Genomic DNA, 24,808 nt, shown 5'->3' on the forward strand with positions numbered 1-24,808 from the left:
CCCCTCCTCTTGTGCTCTTGCAAGTGGCACTTGTTCTGCCCCTGAAGCAGGCTGCTGGAGGGGCCTATGCCGTGTTTGTCACTTGCTAGGTCTAGCTAGTAAAGAATGTCAGCACAGAGCAATGTTTACTAGTGCAGTAATAGTGTAAAGCCACCGTACTAGATACCTTAACTCAGACATGATTATACTAATGGAGGTATATTTGTTATAGGTGGGAGATCTCTCTCTCTCTCTCTCACTTTGCCAAAGCTCTTCCCGTAGCAGTCAACGTAGCACTTTAGAAAACATCTGCCTGGACACGATAGTGAGCAGCAGCCCCTCCAACCCTACGAAGCTTGGACTGGTGCAGCCCTTTCAGACCTCACATCAGTTTCCTTTTTACTGTGCAAGGGTATCCAGCTACTACTGTGCTAAAATCTTAACGAAGAGGGCAGCAAGTGAAATACAGAGCAGAGTTTATTATATCTCCAGATTACTAAACATGTTGACGGTCCTCATTTATACAACATCTTCATGGTCCATATTTAGGCCCACTCACCACAATAAATATTTGAGACTATTACGCCTATAAAAACATATCTTTTAAAGACTTACCATCTCCATTTTTAAAAATAATACCCACTCCACCTCCACCTCTCTCTTCATTATTAAACACAATCCATAAAGGTTTCATTTTGGAGTCCATAAAGGTGCATTGATCCACACTAGAGGAAACAAAAATATTACCATCAGAGCTTCCATCATCTATTAAAAAAGTGGGCACCAAAGCTGCCAATTCAACAAACATCCACAAGCATCCACAAATGCTAACATACTGACTGTGACTTCCCTGAGAAAAGAGGACCTTGGGGTAACCAGAAGCCTGGCTCTACTGCTGAACAAAGCCTGCGGCACTAATTGAGAAACACAGCAATCTTCCTTACCAAACTTCAGCGAGGATAATGTTGGGGTTCAGGGGGGACTGGAGGTGGGAAAGTGCTTCAAGATAAGTTTCCTGCTTCATGCACACATGCATCATCTCCTTGGTTTGAGGCTTGGTGGCCTTCTGAGAACTCACTTTAACAAAGTCATTCAGAGCTTTCATCTTATTGAGTGCTTCTCCCTGAAAAAAGGGAGGGATGGAACAGGGTTAACAAATAGGAAATTCCTGGAGGAAGTTTAAGAACTATTAAAATCTACTGTGAAATGTGAACCTTGGTTGTATCTCGTACCTTCTCTCCAACATGTGGCAATTTCACACATTGCAACAAAACAAATTTAGTAGTATCTGCTTGAGGGAGATCCATAATCAATTATGGATATTCTGCTGGGCACAAATGCATTGCAAGGTAATGACTGCAGTCCTAAATACCAGGAATAACGCACATTATCAAGCACTGAAGGAGGAAGTGAGGTGCACTGGCTAGAAAAGGGAGGAGGAGACCTATAGCCCCTGCCCTTCAATGCTTTTGGGGAGTTCTGGTTATGCAAAAGTGCCACTCAGTCTTGAAAAGAGAAGCAGCACTGGTTTGTGGGCACATCTTAGATACGACTTGCTGTATAACATGAGTCCCTCACTTCTGCATTAGGTACAGTGATCCTTGACAGATAATAGAGAAGTTTCAGAGAGTGGGTAAATAGCAGGATTACCTCCACACAGCAACTGAAGGAAAGAGTGCACTGCTCCGAATCAGACAGCCAATTGTGATCAGCTCCTACTACACGGTAACTCATTCAACTCATCTAGTAACAGCAGTGGTCTTTGAACATTTCAAACCACTCTAGACACATAGTGTAGTTTGGGACATGTGCGGGTGAGTAAGCGATGAGCAAAGTCACATGTGATGGGGAACTCCAGGCTCTTAATAGGATATGCCAAAACCAATACAGCAGTTGAAAGGCTTTTTTTTGCATTACTGATAACATTAAGTTGGAAAAGCTACCAGCTGAGAACCAGCTCCAAGCAAGAGGGAAGTCAGCCTTATGGCTAAAAGCAATTTTTACCTGTTTCATCAAAACTTTCATATGGTGGGTGCTGCCTCTGCAGTATGCTTCCAGGATCAGGCCAAACCTCAAGGCAACTGCAGGAACATGCATTTCTGACCTAGGGGAAGAAGGGAGGTTAAAGCAATTCTGACTCACTGCAGCGAGTGACTAATTCTCCCATTCATGCCAGTACAAGGGGGGGCGGGGCGGGGAGAGGAGGGTGCAGAATATTAGCTGCTGTTTAGATTCTTTCTATGTACTGGGGAGGGAAAAAAAAATGAACCCACCCCAGAAGGTGATGTGGAAAACCCATTGCTTGAAGTGATGAGACATCTTCCTGGGTGACTAAATTGGTAACCACTCCTTTGAGAACATTACTTAAGGAGCAAGGACAGTTCAGAGCCTATGGCACAGAACTGGCAGGTGGCCGTGGCCGTCCAAATAAATTTCAACTCACAGGCATGTGTACGTATATAAATTCTGAAGACAGAACCTAATCCAAACACCACCACAGCAACAAAAGAAAAAAATAACAAACAAAGATTTTGTGTCCTCCTGGAATAATACCTATTCAGTCTCCCAAGTAAAAAGCAGCAGCTCCTGGGTTTTGGTAATCACAGCGAGGAAATCCCACCAACGCTTTGATGAAAGACACTAGCTAAAGGACAGCCAGTAGCCTTCAAATAAATACCCTGCCATCTATACATACAGACACGCTTGCCGTCTCACTTCGCAGAGCAACGAGGAAACCAGTAAATGCCGGTTTCACCTGATTACTGAGAAAAAGCCTAAAACATTTGCTCTTTACCTCAGATGCCAGAAGAGGAAGTGGCCGATCTTGCGATTGGATAACGCCCTGTCCAGCAGGAACTTGGTTAATTCACAGTCTAAGTAGGATTCATACTTAAGCACCTGGACAAGCTGTAGCAGGTATTGGAACAATTCATGATCTCTGCGGACAGAAAGGAAAACCTTATCTTTACTGCAACAAGTGTACTTGCAAAATCCATAAAGACCAGACCGTCAGCCTTGTTCACAGTCCCCCTCAGCAGCCCTAAACATAACGAGAAAGGGGCTCTGCGTATCCCTTGCAAACACTTACGTCAGCTTCTTTAATGAGTTGATAGCAAAGGAACCAACATAACGGTCAGGAAAGCTAAAATCCAGCAGCTCCAAGGCATTCAGGACAGGCAATTCTGGCCAGGTCTGAAGCAGGGAAATCATCTGTAAGGGCAGGAAAAAAAAATAGCAAAAAAAGGAACAAGATTTTTACAACAATGGATAAAAATCTAACATTCTACCGATGGAGGAGCAGCTCCTTTGTGGGGGGTACCCTCTATCTTAGTCACTATTTATAGATGCCTCAGAGCAAGTTTGCAGACACCGGGTCAAAAACCATCAGTCTAAACTTTCTAGGAAGGCTGACAGGAGGAACCATCCAAGTCCACGGCAGGGTTACATTTGCCGTACCACAATTAGTGGAATAAGCTCTTTGGGAAAAGCACTTCTCTGCAGCCTAATAATGTAGACTAGAAAGGGACCTTTTAGAAGGTCATCAAAACTCTTGAAGTAAGGAGGGATGAGCAGCACAGAGACCATCCCTAACTGATGTCTGACGTTCTCAGTGGAAGAGATTCACTGACGCCCTGAGGTAGCTTGTGCTGGTCTCTCACTATCAGTTAAGAATATCCAATCGAGATCCTATTTCTGCCGTGAATTAAACAGATTTTTTCTTGCCTCCTGTTTCTAGAGGGAATAAGCAAGACCTTGTTGGTCAGTAATGAGTCTGGGACAGCGCACAGAACCAAACGGAGCCCAGAAGAGCCAAACCTCAACTCACCTGGGTACCACTCGGCATATGTTCGCAGTGACTGGTTGAGAACAGAAAATCTTCCTCAGCCTCATTGATGCCAAACCTACCTGCACAGGGGCACTGTGAAACATCCCCTGCCAAGCTGGCCTCCCAAACACAACACAGGAATGTAGACACTGAAAGACGGATCAAAAAGAGAGCCTCGGCTGCCAACCCCAACATCCTCACCTGGGCAACGTCTTCATGCTTGTTCCATTTGGTGATGATAAGCAGCTTTGCCAAAGCTTGCGGGTACTGGTCACGGATATCGTATCTCATCTTCCACACCAGGTCTTTCTCATGCTCATATAGTTCAGTGTGGCTCCTCCGCTCCAGTATCTCCTTCAGTTGCAGCTTCTGCTCATGGGAATCACAGGAAAGAGCATACACAGGGCTCAGTCTCAACCCGGGGGACTTGCTCAGCCCAGAGAGACCCTGTAGGACTGGGGCATGACCCAGTTTGGTGAAAAAAGCTGGTTGGGGGTAAGGTGGAAACATATACCTTGATCTATGAAACCAGGCTTGCACATAGCTGAAAAACTGATGCCAGAAGACTCACCTCCTCAGGATCTTCTGGTGCAGCGCGGGGTTGTTCTCCATTCCTCCCCAACTCCAGCAGCTGGGACAGAAATAAAAGAGCCTGAGAAAGGCTCCTCATTTCCTCTGTACTTCTAGCTCACCATCACTTCAGGCATTTATGCTGCATTAGAGGTCAGTCACTTGCCGCCTCTGGAGAGGGGAATCACACCTCTCACAGCCCAAGTGTGGGTAATGTGCTCAGCAGGACCCCTCTGCTCAGAGGTGTAACCTAAACTGCCCACAGAGCCCCTTCCCTGGTAGTAACAAGAATGAAGGGAGGAGTCCTTCCCCGCAAAAGGGCACATCTGCACACCCACACAGTTCGTGAACGGGGGCCCTGCGTCACCGAGCTCCAGGCTAACACGAGCCATTCCAGATTCTTAGAACTGGCGTGCGTTTGCCAAGCAGACAGCGCTGCCCAAGCCACCTTGCACACTGGCACAATCCGCTAAAGCTTCTGAGCCAGAGCACGCACCACGGGGGAGCATGTGGATATGTCCCTGGCAGGGCAGATCTCCTTTCCTTCCTGTAACAGGCACATTTCTTCTTCCACTTTAAGTGTTTGGCCAGTTGCAGTGACAGATGGAAAATCCCCAGACCACACGGCATGTTATCACTCTGCGCTGAAAGGGAGGGAGCTGTCTACTTTCACTCATTTCCCCTTTTACTCCTCTTCCTTCCTATAAAGCCTAATGCTGCCTGCAGTTTAAAGGCGGCTCAGTTAAACCCATTTTTTAAACAAATGCTCATCTATGAGAGCAGCTTTACTTCAGTAATTCACAGGAATTCACAGCTTGGAAAAGTATTCACTCAAAGGTGCATTAGTTAAGAGAAAAAGTCAAATTTTCAGTTAATATCTTATTCATCAAGTTTGCTTGTACCCAGTCCCTGTCGACAGCTGCCCAAGAGACAGTGACGCTGTATGCTCCTGCACCAGCAAAGCCAGGGAATTTCTGTGCCTCCCCAAAAAAGCGTCCGTGTCCCCTACCTGCTCAAATGACGGGTAATACACAGGATGCGATGCAACGCTGGGGAAGCAGATGACCAAGGCTGCTGCACTTTCTGTGTTGGGGTTGCATTGTACCGTGCCCATGGGGTTTAGAAGTTCCCCTTTCTCATCTGAAAAGCAAAGTACATAAACCCATGAACCCTAATCTTCTGAAGCTTTGGTCCAGAAAGCAGAGCACAGACTGCTTCCAGCTCTTTCACCGGACATTGCCTGGCCCTAGCAGCTCACTTCATTTTCCTGACCTCTCACAAGCAAAGCATACGTGACATCTTTAGGACAGCAGCAACCTCTTACATCATACGTGCAATGCCAAGCAAAACAAGGCCTTCATCTTGGCAGGGCTCTAGCTGCCATCACAATATAGACCAGTAATCGTACTGGGTCTGCTAGTCTGAACTATTATGGCCCCTCCTACAACCTCGTGGACAGCAGTGCAGGGTGCAGGGCACCTCCTGTCATTGCGGTGGAGGCTAAAGACACAGAACAATACAGTAGCTCTGCCTCCGGACATACCTGGAAAGGAGGACCACATGTGCAAGCAGCACTCCCCTGTTTTCAGCTGGTCCTTATAGTCAAAGAGCATGACATTCACCCAGGCAATTGGGCAGTCCTGCAAAGCAAAGAAAGAAGCTCATTTGGGTGCCGTAACTGCAAAAGCTGGATGAAGGTAAGAGAAGAAGTGAGATATCCCCATGCAAAGCAAACCCCTCACAACAGCCAGGAATAAGAAGTTACGTAATCTTGATCTTTTCCAAGTCTGCAAATTGCTACACAGAATGCTACAGGCAGGTAACTTCCTATTCAAGAGTACGCAGGCACCCCATCACCAAAGAGCTGCTGTAAAGAATATACCACCCCAGGTAGCCATGCCTGCCTGCTTACCTTTTAAGTTCTAAAATCAGAGTACAAGATGGCATCAAATTCAGATATTTGCCAAAACCTGGGGTCTTTTGTGTAGTGCTGAATGGCACCAAACACTCCCCCCACAAATACGTCTAAAAACTTCATCACCCAATATTTTGCATAGCTGAAGAATCTCTAAGTTTCCAGTAAGGCCTTGCAACTCTACACTTGATATTTGAAGGAGCTATGACATATATACTTCATCTATTTCACAGTTTGAAGGGAGGGAGAAGAACCTTAATTTTGAAACAGCGAACACAGAGTTAGCGTGACTTCAGAAAACGAGGCAAAGAATGCTAGATATATCTGATAATGGGAAGAAAAGGCTTGGCTCCTTTGTACAATAATAAACACTATCTCTAGAAATCAAACTTTACGCTGCCAATCCCCCCCTCACACCCCCCAAAATAAAACCCACAAGCCCAACCCAGTCACACAAGCCAGGCTCTTTTTGGAGGTGGGAGACTCCAGCAAGTAAAGCGACTGGGACGTGGCCAAGAAGGAGAACCCGTCTCCCTGCTCTAACCCAGTTCCCCGCCACCAGAGCAGACAGACATTCCACAAGTGACCTAAGATTTCCTGCAGTCAGGCTGCCCAAATGGAACAGTTTACTTCATGTAACAGTTTCAGCAACACCAGCATTTCACTCAGCTGCTCAGAAAACACCAAGGCTTAAGCAAACGCTTAAGAAACTGACTTGCAAAGAGGTTGCGAGGCAAAATTCCAGTGAGACGCACCCACAAACAGTGTAATATTTGAAGAGAACCACAGTGAGACATCTTCTTGTTCCACTGAGACATTCTAATGTATCGGGCTTACCCCGAACGTACACCAAAGGACTTGGTGGAGGTAGCAAAGTCAGCATTTCCCCCTAATGCGACAAAATGAATCGCTTCCAAGCGGCCTCTCACAAACCTTTGAGTTGTGATTTGATTAGACTAAGTATCTTCAATAAAATCCCATTTGAGACATCAGCTTCTAGATCATAGGAAAAAGCCAAACAAAACACCACCACCAGCAATAACCTTTTCTAACAGAGTAAATGACATCAAACCACAGTGCAGAGCCTGCCAAAACGCAAGGCAAGCTTTTTGGTGGATAAGGTCCAGCAAAGCAACGATTCAGCATTGTAAGGACAGAAATATCTCCTGCATGACTTACAGAAACACTGAAAGCCAACCCTCTGGGTGACATTAACCCTCTGACTCATCCCAGTCAGTCTGCAAGCATGCCTGTTTTTGTGGTAGTAAATTATTTAGTCCCACCTATCTGCTCTGGACAGTCTACATAGACAAACAACGTGCATGTAATTAAACTCCGAGTACTGTAAGCAAAGCAAGCAAAAAGATTATTAATCAAAACCAAAAACCAGGGTGCACTCTGACTGTAACCTCCTCTTACCAATTATTTTAAATCAGATCTGGGCACCTTACTCAGAGCTGCAGCCAACCATGTGGAAAAATCCATTTCTGCAGAGCTCAGATCCAGCAAATACTGTGATTTTATGTTAAGAGCTCACCAGAATGCATCCAACCTTTCCCCAGTACCTATGAACAAGATCCTCTTAACAGCTCAGCTAACCGGGCTGGTTTTGTTTTGTCAATCAGAAGAGCAAGATTTCCTTCTGACTGCTTCAAAACTGAAAATTGTTCCAGTGTGACCACAAAAATGCGGCCTGTGGATGAATCAGATATTCTGTTCAACAAAAACCTCCAGCAGGAGTTGGAGTTTGGCTATTTTTAAGTAAAAAGCCAACAATAAAAAGGTTGATCCTGGTCCTGGCCTCAAAATGTTTCCAGTCTGAAGTCTCCAACCCAGAAATTGGTCCACACAAGCAGGACTCGTGGGTTGCCTGTTGCTCCCCAGACATTAATGGACTGTAACCCTGAGAACCCTATTGATGTCAACACAACAAAGCTCAGTGAACCTCCCAGCAGTGACAAGGAGCTAGCAGGACTGAGACTAAAATCGTCTGTGATCACATTTATCAGTCCCTCATTTCTCTGCACTCTAGTAAAGATGGCATGACTAATCCCCTCTTTAAAGCATGGTAACGGTGTTTTTATGGCTGCAGAAACGATAATTTGCAGAGGAACAAATGCATTTGTTGCTCATAAAGAAAACCATATGCAAAGAGCTAGAGGCATCGTGCTTAAGTTACAACACTGGGAAACTAGCAATTCAATTACAGACTGCACTTAGATCTACTTTTAGTTACTGAATTATTAATGGGCTAGAAGTTTTGGAATAGTGGTGAGGAAAGTGAGAAATATCACTACATTTCTGAGATTCAGAAGCTCAAAACAAAAGCTTCCAAAGTGATTTAACACTTTCCATCCTCAGTTTGCGGCATCTGAACAGTAACCTTGAAGATTCTGCACTTTCATTTACCTCACCTAAAGCTTTGCTGTAACCAGTGTTTACATTCCTCATTTTCTTCCCCCTCCTTAGCTGTTAATTTGCTCCATGGGGGATTTGCATGAAAGACCTTACTAGAAAGAAGATGCAACATAGAAGATGGTTTAACCTCAACTACAAAACAAGGAAGTTGCGGAACAGCAAAACAGTGACACTAACACAAATGATTCCTCCTTATGTGCATTCAGATGCTGGGTATGTTTCTTAATGGTCTTTCTGGACAAGAAATTACATTTAAAAAACCTTTCCTACAGGCAGCCACGCCTCAGTTTCCTGTTCCTGTTGAAGAAGTTACTGGCCATCATTCTGTAAGCTCTTTTATTAATAAAGTCTTCTTCTGAAAGCAAAGGGCATTTGGTTCAGAATGGTGTCCTGTGCCCCCCAGCACCGGCAAGCCTGGCTCAGCCCCACACTGGCTTTACTTACAGCTTTCTTGGACTTCTTCTTGGTGGAACGTGCCTTCTTCGCCTTCTCGATGACAGCATAGAGGGCAAAGCAAAGCCGTGCCATACGGGGAAGATCACAGATGTTAATATCAAAATCCAGCCTCTGCTTCCACACTGGCTCTGAGCATACGTTCACTTCAGAGCTTGACACTGTCTTGCACAGCATCTCATTGCCATGAAAGAGACCTGCCTGCACCACCAGCTGAGGGAAGGAGAAATAAGAGAATACCGTGAATCCACAGGGACTTGACCTGTTTGCTGAAGACACATGATTAGAAGAGGAATGGGACAGGGCATCCACTCCCCTGAACAGGATGCCCTACTCCTGTCTCTTTCCCGATTCACTGAGACATTAAGTTCCTTAATCTTCCTCTTTACTCAATTTCAGTAAGGGCACTGTTATCTTTTTACTTCATGCGGGCTTGCAAGAGCTGCTTAATCATTGCAAAATGCTTGGGTAATCCATTGGTAAGAGCATTACAGGTTTCATCCTGTAAAGCCAGGCAATATCAATATTCACCAAACCCTGCCCACCGAGATGCTGCAGAAGCTCAGGAACCTGTCACGCTGAAAAAGCAGGGCAGACGCCAAGAGCTGGGCAAGTGCTTATCCCAAAGAGGAGGCAAATCCACATCACAGGAGAAGGGCACGTGCAAACAGCTGAGCCCCAAAATAGGCCTGCAGTGCAGTGCCAATGGCGAGCTGTCTCCGGGTGCACATTTACCTGCAAATCTGCACTGCTCTTGCAGTCTGCCAGATCGCTTTACAGCTGATAAGCCAAGCTCATCCCCAGCTTGACCTCTCGTTACAGTATTGCTGGCTAGTCTGAATCACAGGAGTCCTCCCCAGGAGGAGCTCCCTGCAAGTGATGGGGCACTGGGCAGAAGAAATAACTATTTCATTGCCTGTTTCTTTATAAAGCCTTGCCCTGCAGAACACCTTTATATGTGATATACTCTTGCCCTGTTTTCTTCCTTTCCCAAAGGGCAGCCGTTCCCCTTCTCCTCATTCGGCCGCTGCCCCTTCATGGCAAACACCTTGCAAATCCCCGGGCATTGCTGCACCATGCTTTCTGTCTTAAACCACCTCTCCCATCATTCTCTCTTCTCAGAGCTGAATTTCCCCTCCTCTGCTTTTTGCAGACTTCCCTGCCCCTCCACGCCGCTGTCAAGCTGTATCACCACAGGGCAGCAGCTCTGTTTGCTACTCAGAAACTTTTGCAGGGGGTGCTTCTAAGAATGCATTGCTCCGTTGCTGGGCTGCTGGCTAGCAAGTTCCCTTCCCCTTCCTGTTATGCTGCAGTTTAGAAACTGCCCAAAGGCTGAATGAAGCATAATGGAGGATCACGTGAGATCAAGCTGTCGGCCCCTGCTTTCCTCACCACACAAACGAGACAGATGCTACTGGGAAAGCCAAAACACAAAACCAAAACCCCAAACTGAGTCAGTACCTACCTTCATTCTCTCATCTGCGTTGACCTTGCTGCCTTGCACCAGCTCAATGTAGAAAGACTGCTCTAAGGACCAGAGAGAACCATAGTTTGGCTAGAAAGAGAAAAGGGTTCCGATCAGAACTAGACGTAACAAAGACTTCTCAAGCCAGCGCCAGACCTCATCCCTCATCACATGCTTTTTGCTCCAACAGAAAAGAGCATTGCATCACAGGTGGGCAGCATGAAGTCTGTGACAACCAGGGAAGTTGTGGAGGGAGCTGGAAGGCTGCCTGGAAATTCCCAGCTCTTAGACCCTGGCTAGGAACCTGCCTTGAGAGAGGCAGGGAGAACCAGCTGCTGTTCCCAGACAAGATCGGCATCTCCATCAATGGACGAGTTGAGGGTGACCCCAGTGGGTCACTATCCCCTTTTACCTTTTTCTTAGGGAGCGGGGGAGGCTTGGCAGCCATCTTTGGGGGGCTGGCAATACAGTTGGTTTGCTCATCTCTCATAGCAATGATAGTGGAGGAGTGTACCATGGTGAGGTGGGGCGTTAGGCCTCGGTGCAGGCAGCTGCGAATATACTGCAAAGAGAGGACAGAGTCAGCATGGATGAAACGGAGCCAGGCAGGCAAGAGCAGTCAAGCAAATGAGAACTGGCTGAAGCAGAAACAGGCGGAAGGAGTAAGGAAAGGACACAGCAACAATCAAAATTCAGTTTTAATTTATCTTCTCTTGCTTTATAAACCTGCAACTCACTGGACTCATGTTGCCAGAACTGAGAATATGAAGTGCCTTTTATAGCTGGCATTTCATCAACTGACTCAAATGGCTGCATTAAGGGAAAACACTGAGAAGGATTCAGCACTCCCAACAGCAGTTTGCCCTGCCAGGGGAACACAGGATACAGGATTACCTGCCCAACTTTCAGGAAGAGAACCCCCAGCCCACCATGCAAGCAAACAGACATTTCCAGAACCATAATCTATAAATGTATTTACACAGCACTTGGTACCCAGGGATGGGCTTAGATCACCAGCCTCCAAAACCGTAAGGATCTGTTAGGTTGCTAGAACTATCCCTTGCCCTAAGTAGCATCCAGGTCCTGCCACTGATGTGTTGCATTCCTGTAAAAAGCACTGCCTCCTTGATGGAGGATAACACGGCTCCATCCACCCTCCCAGCAAGAGGACGCCATATGGGAACAGACTCATTGATAAAGCAAGACAAAAGGCTCACCTGGAACTGGTACAGGGGGTAGTTCCCATAGAGGTATTCACATTTCCCATTCACCTGCAGGGTGTAGTCCTCCGGGTTCTCCACTGTCTCATGGCGGAAGACAGTAGCCTGCTTCTTGATAGCATAGCTCATCAATGTGATGGGGAACTCCTTTGGGGAGATCTGGAAAGTGAAGCTCTCCTGCAATCCCAACAACACAGCATACACTGTCAAATACCAGCAAAGGGCCGAAATCAGCACAAGGAGCAGCAGTAGCTCAGCGGATAGGTAACAACATTCCTGTTGCTGACAATAAGAAGGATAGGAAGGCAGAATTACCCACACACACACATTAGCAAATAAGTAGGGATGTTTGCCAAACTGGGCAGGAGCATGTTTCAGCAGCGCAAGTGCAAGGCTGGAAATCGGGAACTTCAAGTCCAGTTTAAGCAGAATCACCAGTTCATGTGGTTGCTAGTTGTTAAAAATCTTCCCACTGTCATTGCACCAGCAAGGCAGAGGGTGGCTAGGGTCACTGTGCTCAAACACGCTATTCTGGAAGGCCCTTCTCCCATGGGGGTGGCTCCTGCTTCATGCCCAGGCACAACATGCAAAAATAACATTAAGCAAGGGTAGCAGGCAAGAACAGGGGCCCATGGGCAACACAGACCGACGCCTGCAAGCAGTGTATGCTGAGCATGAGCTGAGCAGACTCTTGGGCTTCAAAAGGAAAGGCATATATTGGGTTCTGTGTTCCTCTCCTATCCCAAACCAAAAAGCTTTCCACCACGTGTGCATGCAGCAACCTCAGCTACCAGCTAACCAGTACACCTAACGCATGTTCAGGAAGGGGAACAGCTCCCTTGGTTGGAGGCTCAGAGTCTCCCTCCCAACCATCTCCACGGGCAAAGGAATCTGGAGAATGAAGATGAACACTGAACACATGGAAACACTGTCCACGCACGCATTATTCTGTCTCCAAACGCCCAAAGGTTCCCAAAGGGAAAGCACAAACCAGTTAAACATTGTCACAGAAAAGTTTGTGCTTTACCCCGCCAGACTGAAACTTGACGTTGACAAAAATGTTCTTGGTGGGGGTATGTAGAGGGCCAGTCCCAAGGCCTTTGGCCATGGGCTCCAGCTGCAAGGGAAAGTTGTACTCCATCCAAGCTGCCCAGCTGAGCTGCTGCCGCTTTGCTGCTCTCTCCTCACAGAACTGGCACATTTTGGTGCGGAAATCATTCACCTCTGGATCCTGCACAGAGTCGAACTCATGCAAACCTAAGTGGAGAGTAAGAGAGAAAGACAAAATAAGCATCGGCACCCAATGGGGGAAGTCAGCCTTTGACAAATCAAGCGTCTGTGAAACCGTCTTCCTAAACACATGCTTAATATTTGGCCAAAAGGAGAAGAGTCAGCCAAGCTACTAATAATCGCTTATTTACTACGTATAATTGCACCGACTCCATTACTATAGCCCTCTGCCAGCAGGAAAGATCACCCTTCTTGGGTCTGCACACACACTGTTCCCTTGCCAGATCCACCAGAGACCAAACCTGCTAATTTCATCTCCTGCATACTACTATTCCATACGTAGCAAGGCTGTCTGGGACAGAAGCATGTTTCACCTACAGCCAACACCCCTGCCACACTCCTGGCGAGACCAGTGATGGGGGAACTGACCTTTCCCAATGAGCAGGCTGATCTGGGAGTTAATAACCTTCTTGACTCTGTCGCCTTCTCGAGCCACGAGCCGCAGTACCGGTAGGAAGGGCTGGATGTCACAAAGCCGCCGTTGCTCGTCCTCCAACTCTTGCTGTTCTGCTGTCTGGTTGATGCACGTGAAGACATAGGCCTCGGGATCGCTGAGCATATGGTACAGCGGCTCATACTGAGCATGCTTCCACACCACCTGGGCCAGAACAACAGCAGGGTGAAACCACCACTGCGCTGCCAGAACCTCGTCTTCCTCTTACTGTCACCCCACAACCTCACTCCCCCGAGATACGCCATTTAGCAAAGGGAATGCACAGCCAAACCTTCTCACAGCATTCCTGGACCTGCAATCACAGGCTGCTTTTCAGCCAAGTCTGGTGGCTTCAACTCATGCTGAACTGCTGGGTAGATTTATTTGCAAGTGCCTTTAACTGACTTCCTTTTTTCATGCTTGCCATTTGTTTCAGGCAAAGTAAATCCCTCAACCTGAGTATTTAAATAACCCCCACCTGGACACCTCACAGTAAGTACCTGCTGACTGCTAGCCTTGTGAAATAGAGGTATTACTCCCACTGGAAGCAAAATTGGGATAAATAACTTGCCCCCAGTAACATGAAATCTGTGACAAGAGCCAAGAACTTTTCTGAAGTCTTCTCAACACTATCCAGTTCCCAGAGATCCTTTGCTCCCAGTGGATGGCACTTCCACATGACTGTTGGTATTCCATTTCTTCACTCTCATCCTAAGCGCCTGCTATAGGAGACAAAACTCCGCAGTAGATGGGCCTCTGGTCTGACCCAGCATGCCTGCTGGCTGTAAAACTCAGACTTGTAACCTTACAGCTGGAACCAATCAGCTCTACTTACAGGTTTTTTTGGTTGGGTTTGGGGTTTTTTTAACCTGAAAATTGCAGCGTGAGAAAACTTGTGCTTCTGTCCCTTGTGACTCACCTAGGCCAGGTTGCTGCTGCAGAGAAAACCTTTTCCACTCTTTTCCTTCACTCTCCCCTACCCCTGCTTCCTACCCAGGGAAACAAGGAAGCAGCTACATTTCATTTACACGTTGTTTCACTACAGCATTTTATTCCTCAAATGAAGCACTAAGAAAAATCCTTTCTATCATTCCCATTCCCAATTTTCAGTGAGGCAAGAGAAGGCTGGGCTGGCAGCCTGAATACTCTGAATCAGTCCAGCATGTCTATTTGACTATTTGGGGTGACTTCTCGTACTTGCATATGCACACACAAGAGCTTTCATAATGAAAAATCCATGGGGACTGGTTGGGTCAGGTGAGCAGTAATTGAACACACAGTCCACGAGCCCTGCGTGGCCAGCTGAAGTCTGCCCTCCCTCCATAGTTACTCTAATTCTCATCCCAAGGTTGGACAAGTACCCAGAGAATCGAGCTGGACACCACTGGCACCACCACCAGCACCCTGTTGCTGGCAGTCTCAGCGGCTAGACGTGGGTTTAGTGGGTTGCAGAGGCTGTCACAAAGGAGGGGCTCTCGTAGTGAGTCACAAGGAACTGCCTCAAAGCAATGCAGAAGAAACCCAACTTGCACTGAGTTAAGACCCAACACATTTCCCCAGGTGCTCCCCAACAGACTCCTTGTTCCAGGAATTGCAGATAAGACTGTGGATCAAGGCTGTTACCTGCTTGATGGTGCCCAAGCTGGCATTGCAGGACACAGAGAGGTTTAAGTATATGCCTGTGGGCAGCAGAAAGTCCACCTGGATGTTTTGGTTTTCCCCCTTGGACCAGAATTCCATAGGGCAGTAAATGCCTGGGGGCATCCTGCTCACTTCTTAGCTACCACCTGCAAGAAAAGGGAAAAAAGTCTGTTGCTGTTGACTACATAATATCTCCTGAGATCTGTGCTGGGCTCTGTAGGAAGTTAATGTGCAAAGGGACCCAAAGAAAGGAAGGTTAGCATATCCTCATAGCTCAGGAAAATATGCACCTTCGTCAAATTTCCAGTCCAGTGCCTTTAAGCCACAGAGACATTCTTGCTACAGAAATTGCTTCTATTTCAATGCAACCCTTTCTTAATCTTTTCTAGACTGGGATTAACATCTACATCTGTATTTAACAAAGAAATTAAAGAATTATCTTCACTTGAGAATGAAGGCACTTGTCCCGATTGCTCATTTACGACCAAGCAGCCAACAGAAACAATGAATCCCTACCCCTGGCTTTGTAAGGCAATCCTCAGGCCACATGCTCCAAGCTCCACTTTGTTTTTCCAGAGCTCAGTTCCAGTCTGCAAGAGGGAGAAAGAGGTGTTGGTGGTTCTGAGTATGTGCGCATTTTTATACACACAAATAAATAATACTCCACTGGATATCCCCCCCCTCTACAAGTACAGAAAAAATGAAATCTAAGGCTGAGGCAATCAAAATAGGTTTGTTAATTCCATCTGCATCCTTTCACTTGGCAGGGCTCTACAGTTTATTCTCAGTACATCCAAAGAATGCAAATAAGAGAAAAAGAATCTGAATGCTATCAGGTACAAACTGTTGTTTTCAAACACAGGATAAGCGCACGCATGAACAGCTAAAACAAAAGGCATTCAGCAGAAGCCCATTGTACGGTTTCTTTCTTAAAGACATGTAATAACAAGGTCAGAGAAACCCTCACGCTCCATCCATTTGCCCACAAGCAAAACACTGCAGCAGTACAAAACTCCAGTTTCCTCCACAGATGACAGGCAGCAGAGCGTGGTGTCCCCACGTGCAGGAAGAGCTTGGAGCTATTAGCGTTAGCTCCTAGCAAGAGACAGGTAAGTGGCTCTAACTCCCTTCAACCATCTCAGCAGAGAAACCAGCTCACCTAAATTCCCTCTCACTTACCAGAGAGTTTTTCCACCAGGTCAGCAGAGAAACATGCCAGTAGTACAGCATGGAGGGTGCTCACGATAGCCATGGCTCGTAGCTGCTGTGGAAACCAAGGCTTCAGCCTCCTGCCAGCCTGACTCTGTGCTGGTTCTAAATTCAGCCCTGCACGTGCCCTGAGCAACTCTAACAATGTCACTTACCCTCAGCCCATGAAACCAGTACAAAATTTGCTCATTCACCACGTAAAACATGGCTTTGCAGCTGTCAGACAGCGTACAAACTTAGAAAGAAACTGAGCAACATGCTGCTGAAGATTTGGGTCTCCCAAATCATGAAGTCCTGCTGGCAGCTTCTTGTGAGCCAGCCCTATGCTTCAGTATGACAAGAAGCCCAGCATCTTATCTGCCAGTGCCTGGGAGCACAACACTTCCCCATCAGCAGTGAGGTAAGGATTCCCAGAAATATGAGCTATGTTTTATCTGTCCTGCTTCCTCAGCGCACATGCTGTATCACACAAAGGCCGGATACAGAGACCACAAAACCACCCATGTGCCTTAAGAGGGAGGGAAGTAAAAGGGGGAGGAGGCAAGGTTTACAAGTTTGAATAACACAAAACAAGCTTGCCTCGTCTTTGCTCATTAACAATAAAAGCAGCAAGTTTCTAGAATATCTGCTACCTCAGCCTTTCCCAATGGCAACAAAAGCAGCAAACTACCACGACTCTGCTGATCAGCAGAGATGGAAGACACGACAATGGCTGAACTGCTTCCTTCTGCTGAGGATTTCTACCTGATGCCACATCCCATCAGATATGAAGTACCTATCTAAGCTATTAGCAACTACAGTGTCAAGTTCAAGTTGCTGAATACCTTGTCTTTCCAAACTCACTGATTATCGCCTGATGTAGAGGAATTTTTCCAGCAGAACCTGGAGTGGATACGCCAAAGGAAGAATAACTCTGGACTTGCACCGTCTAATACTTCATTCACCAAGCCTCTCCCCTTCCCACTGCTAAATTCAGAATGCTCTACTAGTTGGACCTTAGATCTGATCCAGTGTGACAGTTCTTACATGAAGCAAGCTCTGCATAGATTAATACTCCTGCATCACCCCGCTTTCGTCTTCCCTTTTGCCTTGGGAAATCGGAACAGAGTTCTCCAGGCTGTAACCTTGTTTGCACTATCTTGACTTCACGAGTAAAAGTAATTACAATTCCCTTTTCTCTGGGTCATTTTGCCATTTGTGAATAGCCAAATGCAGCACCACTCCTTTTTGTCAGGGTTTATGCTACTGGGGTTGTTTGATATATACTCTTCGTCTTTCACTGCAGCAGTCTTTAAAAAAAGCATTCCCCATTGCAGCTGTCAAATTTTAAAAGCCCCAGCTTCATCTCAGACTTTCATCCTGGTGGATAGACGGATTATTGTTAAAAATTCCATATTGTGGGAGGGTTCTGACCTGTAGGTCTGGTAGCCTGAGGTTCAAGTTAATCAACCCACACTTGACATAAATTAGTTTACTGCACAACTTGCATCTCTCTGAAAGCTAGGGCAAGCAAGGGCGAGACAGAAATTTGTGTTTTAGTGGGATGCAAACCCACAGAACCAACCTCAAGCAGGTACACAGGCTATCAAAGACCCCTGCTTATCAACACCAGGCTGTAGCCACCCACTTTCTACCATAAGACGCCCCTAGTCCTCACTCTTCCTACTGCAATATACCCCAAAACATCCTCTTGCTAGAATACTTCCACATTCCCCCACCTACATCTTCCTATAATACTTCTTCCTCCCCCACCAGCCACATCTCCCACAACCCTCAAATACTTGTTTCAAGTGCAAGGTAGGTACACTGCTGCCTACCGACTCCAAGAATGCCAGTTTAGCGGGGGCTAAGAAGCAGAACAGACAAGCAGAACGCACAAAGCTCTTGGTCTACAGCTGGCACGTACGTACACTCCATCCAAGAGAGACATACCTCACGACTGGCCGGCCAGCTGATCTGTTTGGGTGGCCAAACAAGTCATAACGACGTGTACACCCAAGCTAAAGACCTGTCCCTCGTGAGGGCCAAGTATGTTGCTCCGTGAACTTCATGTAGCCCCTGAACTGGAGGTATGCACAAAACATTTGAGGAAACTGCAGGGCCTCAAATACCTCCCCATTCACCTCAGGCAGCATTTTTCCTCCGGGCCTGCTTGTACACAAGCCTGACCTAAAAAATGCCCCATGGTACGTACTTGCTTGGGCAGGACACCTAAGATCACATGCTGTAAAGGCTATGAGTGACAGGCTGTCTACAAGCCATGCCATCGTACTGACTCCAGGAAAGGGTGTTGCACAGGCAGGAGTTGCAGGGAAGCGTCTCGTTGGCAGCGCTGCTGGCATAGCTGAGCACGTGAAAACAAGATGCAGTTTGCTCAAACCGTTACTCCGTTGTTTCCTGAGATGGGCAGGGCCCCAGCTGCCCTAAAGAAAGAACCACTCTTCCTATCCCACAGGGAAGCAGAAGTGAAAGCTCTTTTCCCAAAAGAAGCAAGCACACTTGATGGGAACCTCAGACCTTGCTAAGAAAACATGAGGAGTGACCAGCCACAACCCAATGGGAGAGCCCAGCAGTGGGACAAGCTGGGCTTGTGTGGGACAGCGGGACAAGTGTGGACTGGCTGATGTACAGCATGGGCTGTGACTACCATCTGTGTGGGGCCATCACAGCTGCTTCTTTCAGTCTGCAGATAAACAAGTTCTCAAACTGCAGAGCACAGTATCGCTTTGGACTTCTCGGAGCACATAAGAGGAAGAGAAATGCATGCTGTCACACAACGCGGGTCCCAAAGCATCAAGCACGCACCCAACAGTAGATTTTCACGGGTCCAAACACGAAGCTATTCCCCACAATTCCCAGAGAATTCAAGTGTACTCCCCTTTTCACATGTATTTCTGCTCTGTGGAATATTTTTGTAAGGGGAAAGTAAAAATCTGTGCAAGATAGACTTTCTCAGGAAACCAGGAATGAAATACACACGGACCCATTCCACACTGACCCCTGCCTCTGGTTCAGACCAGCCCAACAAGAAGCAAAAACTCCTAGTAGTGGACAATTGCCCCATAATCCCTCAGTAATTTTGAGATGTGGAGTAATTTCCTAGAGGAGCAATCAGGAAAGATGCATCCACTGGTACTAATCGCTTCTTTGCCAAGAGTCACATCTTACAGTGCCCAGACATCTTCATCACTGGGCAGAAAAAGAGGTGGAGGAAAATAATCATGCGACGAAATACCAGGTTTCAGATGAAGGCAAGCCCTCAACTTCCTCTCCCTGCTTTGCCTCAATTCATTATTCTGCAGAAAAGCTACAGGCTGCTGTAATTAATGTGTATCTTGCCTAAAGAGGGGAGATGACAAGGCAGAGCTGATACGCACATGGGACGAGTCCATGCACTAGCCTGCCAGGACAGAACATAAAACCCGTGTTGCTGGATGAAAACCATATAATGAATATAGGCACAACATCAGCAATAGCAGGTAGCGTACGCTTTGAGTTCACACACCCTGAGGAATACATAGGTGCACACAAAGGCAAATTTATGCAGAGTGTAACAGACACATTTGAAATCACCCAGTCAGTATTTAACAAGCCAGCAGTAAACATAAAACACACTAACGCAAATCTCCTCTTACGAAGTTTATCAACCACAGCTCTGGTGTTTACAACATACAACTGCTATTGAGAGGGGAAAAAAAAAAAAAAAAAAAAAAGGAGCACGCTAGCAAGATCACACATGGAGTAGCGTTCCACAAACCCCCGTGAGGCTGCGGCATTAGACAGACACGGAAGCTCTAACGCCCACAAACAGATTAAAAAAATTACTAAACCCCAGGACTACAAAAATACCTTTCAAGTTTATAAGAAATGAGTGGCGCGGAGCTCACAGGTGATGTGTGGAGCGTGGGAGACAGCAGGAAGCCACTTTCATTGCAGGCATCAACTTAGCTGGGGGAGGAGACCACGGGAATTTTTATGTACACACGTGCTTGACCTGTCTTTACCACACAATCAATACACTTAGCAGATTTGAATCAACCCGAAGCTTTCATAGGCGCAGACCCATTTCAGTGAGTGTTCTGAAGGTGTTTTAAGCTTGGGCTTGCTTTTTTGGTGGGGGCCACGGGGTAGAACAGGTCCGCTGTACACTGTGGGCAAGTGATTTGAGCACTGACAGACTGTAAAATTAACCCACAAATTCCCCTGCAAGAACAGACTGGGAAAACTCCCGTAGCAGATAAGCATGCCTCCAGAGACACACAGGCAAGTCAAACTGTGACTGCACGTGGGAGTATTGTAGCCCCTTTGCTGGGCTAGCTGGATAATCACACCCAGGTGCCAGCCACTTAAACTTAGTCACGCAGGAAAAAACCACGCTGTATCTGCTTCCCTGTGGCATAACGTAAAAAATCCTGATTCAGGCTCCAGTCCCATGACGTGGATGCAACCAACAGAAGCTCATAGTGAGACTGGCCTTTGCAGCTCTGCCTGATGACAAGTATTGACAACCTGGCTATTTATTCATCTAAAAACGAACGCATGCTGGTGAGAGGTGCTAGAAACACAGCCTCAGGGACTGCCGGCCTGCAGAGGTGCAAGTGTCTGCTGTGCTGCCCCATTCACCCCAACTGAGCAGGGACCTCCAACGCAGCAGATCAGACTTGATGCTCTAGCCAGCCTACAGGATCCACAGCAAGCTGGACTGAGAACTCACAGCCATCCCCTACAGACTGCCACCAAGAGTGACTCCGAACCGGGACATTCGGCTACCAGCAGCCTTTTATACCAGAAGAATGGCTTTGCTGCCTTCTTGAATACCTGCTAACATCATTCATTTTAGAGGTGGCATTAATAGGATAGACTTTGCTCTCACGTCAACAAAAGTGTTTCCTTTACAACTTACATCAAGCTTTCTTGTAAAATACGGATCGGTGTCCCAACTGTGCTGTTAGGCCATCAGTGCTCTTTCAGTTCCTGTGACAGCGTTGCACCTTCAGTATAGACCTGAGTTGCACCAGAGCTCTAACTGTCCCTGGTTCCTCCTTCAACACATACACACAAGTGTAACACTTGGCCCACGAACTAGGCAGGAAAAAACTAGGACCCCTTGAAAGGGCATGTGGAGAAGCATTCAAGTACTGAACAACCCCTAAAATCAATGCTTTTGTATCTTCAGGGTTCGTTTCCTCAAACCCTAGGTGTGATAATGCCTTTTATTAGAGATTTCTAAGCCCCTGATTAATCACCTTTACTCCTTACTTTGCTTACACAAACCATTAGACTGAGGTAGACATACAATGGAACCTGTCCAGGATAACTGGGCAAGGGATGAAAATGCACACACCTAACTCTTCAGGCCTCTAAAACACTACAGAGCATCCCCTTCCCTACCAGAGGGGCTGATGGAAACCAGCACTGACGTACCAAAACCAGCATCTTCCGTGCATCAAGATGTCAGAGAAGCATGGATTTTTCCACCTTCCAAGGAAGTGTCCTAGCTACGTGGGGACAGGCTACAAGGATCAGGCTTTGAACCACCACTGGATCCAAAGAATCCCTTGGCTTATGCCCTTCCCTTTATGAAATAAAGGCTCTTTTACCTTGAGCATTTATATTGCTCAATGCCCGCCTTACACATGCACACCCCCATAAAACAGGCTCACAGAGAAAAGTAATGGGAAGCAGAACTACACTAATGTAATCTGAACTGGAGCTAACCTTGTTTGCGTGCAGGGCTAATGATGAAAGGGGTTTTCAGCAAGGAAAGAGATAGGAAAGCAGAATGTACACGTGGTGATAAAAACAGGCTGCGGTTCTGTGGGGCTCCCAGCTCCAGAGCAACTACAGAAAGAGCATCAGAGTGATATACCATCGTTCAAGCTCAGCAGGACCTTAGATCCCACCACAAGTAATAGCCAGAGGGAGGGAAAGAGGAGCTTACATAAAGCAACTGAAGAGAAATGGAAATTGAAAGCCATGCCTCATTCTGGAAGTAAACCAGTATCACCAGAGGCAGAGGAACATCACGGAGTAAGAAAAGCATCTGATGAGAGGACTCGAGGACCTTGCTCTGGTGGAAACTTTCAAGCAACCTTGTAGGCAAGTTCACAGTCAATCAACTATGCTTTTGGTGGCGTCTGAGAAAGCATCTAGTGGGAAACAGTGTATTTAGTGGTAAAAGCAAGAGCCTGAGAACTGACAACTTGCAAAGTTCCATTCCCAACCCCAACAATCGTTTGACGTGTGACTTCAAACAACTAACTCCTCCGTGTTTCAGTTTTCTCATATGCACAAGTATATCTCACGGAGGACGTTGTAATTCTTAAACGCTGGCAAAGTGGTTTGGGATCTTTGCATTCGCTATTACTGCTAACACGGGCATAGTCTGGGAGTTGGAGGAAGTTGTGATAAATGAAAGCTTCTAGCTGAAGAGGTTGCCGAAATTAGTCTTTTTCAACTGCTCCCATGAGCAGATGATACCAGAAACCCAAGTGCATCTTGCTGACGAAAACAAAAAAATAAGCCATACGTGTCTAATGACCCTCCACCACTACATTCAGCTTTATTTACATTCAGGTTCCCATCTCGAGCACGTACAGCACACCGCGCTTCGGTGTTAGGAGACTCTCTTGGGAGAGCTCTTAAAAGGCTTCCTCACGCCCTGCCAAAACACGCAGTCCAGGGCTAACCCACGGCACAAACACACACCGCTGTCAGCGACTAACCTAGGCAGCACCACTCCAGCTCCAGAGAAGGTGCGGATGGCGAGGTGTCACCAGTCTCTGGGCGACTCTTCATCGCAGTGACAAGGTGCCGAGTACCAAACCTTCCGGGTAAAGACCGGGCAGAAATCCTAGCAGGACGAGAGCCCTCCAACCACCCCGTGGAGTCGGTCAGCAGGTGACCCCAGCGGTTACCGCCCGATTCCTGGCCAAAAAAGAAAGACGGCTGCCATCCGCCCGCCTTGGAAACCGAGAGGAGCGCTGCTGCCAGCACATCTGCTCCGGCGGGGGGGATACGGCTTCAAGGGCTGACCCCAAAGCAGCTGAAGTCTACGTCCAACTCGCAGATTACCGAGTCTTAAAATACCCAGTTTTCATAAAGCAGATGCGCTTTTTCTTAAGAAGAATACACTTTGTTAAAGGAGCCCGAGGAGTAATTAGGATTTGCCGCAAACGGCACAGAGACACGCGTAGGAGCGAGACACGGGGGACAGGCCCCCCACCAGCCGCGGGGACCCCGGCCGTGCCCGGGCCGAGACTCCCGGAGCAGGGGGGTGCGCAGCGCCCCCGGCCCCGGCCCGGCGGGGGGACAAGGCGCTCGCTCCTCGGCGGCCGCTCCTGCCGAGCCCCGCTCCTCCTCACCGCAGGCCCGCCCGGTCCCAGGCCCGCCCGGTCCCGGCCCCGGCCCGGCCCTCACCTGCGCTGCTCGCCCGCGGCGGCCGGGCTCCCGCGCTCCCGGCGCGGCCCGGCCCCGGCCCCGGCCCCGCTGCCGGCTGGGCGGGCGGCGCCGCCCCGCCCCGCCCCGGCCCCGCGCGCCCAGGCACCGTCTGCAAAGGGCCGCCCGCGCCCCGGCGTCGGGCACCGTCTGCAAAGGGCCGCGCGCCGGCGAGCGCGCACCGCCCACCCGTGACCCGCGGCGGCGGCGGCGGCCACGAGCGCGCGTGGCCCGTCAGTCACCCTGCGCACCGCGCACGGCCCGCGAGTCGCCGCGCACCTGAACCCCCGCGCAGCGCTGGTCCCGCGCCAGCCGTTCCGCCCTGGGCCCCGGTCACTGCAGAGCCGTAGCTGTGCGTCACACGGCAGTAACCCCGCCGCGGGGACGGGGCACCGTGCGCTCCGGTAATCCGGCACCGCGCAGCAGCCACCCTTTGTCGTGCACAGGTGACGCCAGCTGTGCGCTGCACGCCAGTAATGTGTGCAGCACCGGTTCGTGCAGCCTAGCGCGCGGGAAGATGCGCACCAGGCGATGCAACCCCCCCCCCCCCCCGGGAGAAATCCATCCCGGCAGCCGAGCACGGAAAACGGTCCAAAGCGTTACACGGCCGCCGCCATCCTGAGGCAGCTGACACGGTGCACGGAGCGGGGACACGCTGCCGGTGACGCCAGACAATAGCTCCGTTACCGCCAGAGCCGAAGGACGAACTATAGGACGCGATGATGAAGGCAGGCCCTAAGCCCGCGTGTATGTGTAAATTTAACTGCTCACGCAGGAGATGTAAGACCGTTTGGGATTCACGCCTTCCCTGGAAAGGGCTCCTTTGACAACCTCAGTCACGCAATTGTTCTTTCTTCATCTGGAAAAGTTTTGTGCAATAAGGATGGGGAGGACCCCAAACCCCAAAGGGGAGTCAAGCGATTTGGGGGACGAGGAGGAATGCCTCCGAGGC

General features: G+C 48.2%; 1 protein-coding gene across 7 annotated transcripts in view; it reads right to left on the reverse strand.

Moving 5' to 3' along the window:
* The window catches only part of PIK3CD (phosphatidylinositol-4,5-bisphosphate 3-kinase catalytic subunit delta), a 55,832-nt gene that overhangs the window by 4,806 nt on the left and 26,218 nt on the right, over positions 1-24,808 (reverse strand). For 2 of the 7 annotated variants that reach the window (XM_076356107.1, XM_076356113.1), the window contains exons 1-19: positions 23,839-23,879; positions 23,145-23,346; positions 15,727-15,800; positions 15,193-15,356; positions 13,506-13,734; positions 12,874-13,103; positions 11,844-12,023; positions 11,039-11,188; positions 10,627-10,716; positions 9,153-9,374; positions 5,919-6,015; positions 5,385-5,515; positions 4,377-4,436; positions 4,007-4,174; positions 3,068-3,189; positions 2,774-2,917; positions 1,984-2,083; positions 924-1,102; positions 595-704 (exon numbers count right to left, since the gene is read on the reverse strand). In XM_076356107.1, coding sequence (XP_076212222.1) covers positions 595-704; positions 924-1,102; positions 1,984-2,083; positions 2,774-2,917; positions 3,068-3,189; positions 4,007-4,174; positions 4,377-4,436; positions 5,385-5,515; positions 5,919-6,015; positions 9,153-9,374; positions 10,627-10,716; positions 11,039-11,188; positions 11,844-12,023; positions 12,874-13,103; positions 13,506-13,734; positions 15,193-15,333 — 2,353 coding nt within the window. In that variant the 5' untranslated portion in view covers positions 15,334-15,356; positions 15,727-15,800; positions 23,145-23,346; positions 23,839-23,879. Of the gene's footprint in view, positions 1-594; positions 705-923; positions 1,103-1,983; positions 2,084-2,773; positions 2,918-3,067; positions 3,190-4,006; positions 4,175-4,376; positions 4,437-5,384; positions 5,516-5,918; positions 6,016-9,152; positions 9,375-10,626; positions 10,717-11,038; positions 11,189-11,843; positions 12,024-12,873; positions 13,104-13,505; positions 13,735-15,192; positions 15,357-15,726; positions 15,801-23,144; positions 23,347-23,838; positions 23,880-24,135; positions 24,155-24,808 lie in introns of those variants that run through there. The other 5 variants (XM_076356109.1, XM_076356112.1, XM_076356108.1 and 2 more) reach the window with 5 other exon arrangements.

Source organism: Aptenodytes patagonicus, chromosome 19, assembly GCF_965638725.1.
Source record: "Aptenodytes patagonicus chromosome 19, bAptPat1.pri.cur, whole genome shotgun sequence".
In the NCBI taxonomy this organism is placed as follows: Eukaryota; Metazoa; Chordata; class Aves; order Sphenisciformes; family Spheniscidae; genus Aptenodytes; species Aptenodytes patagonicus.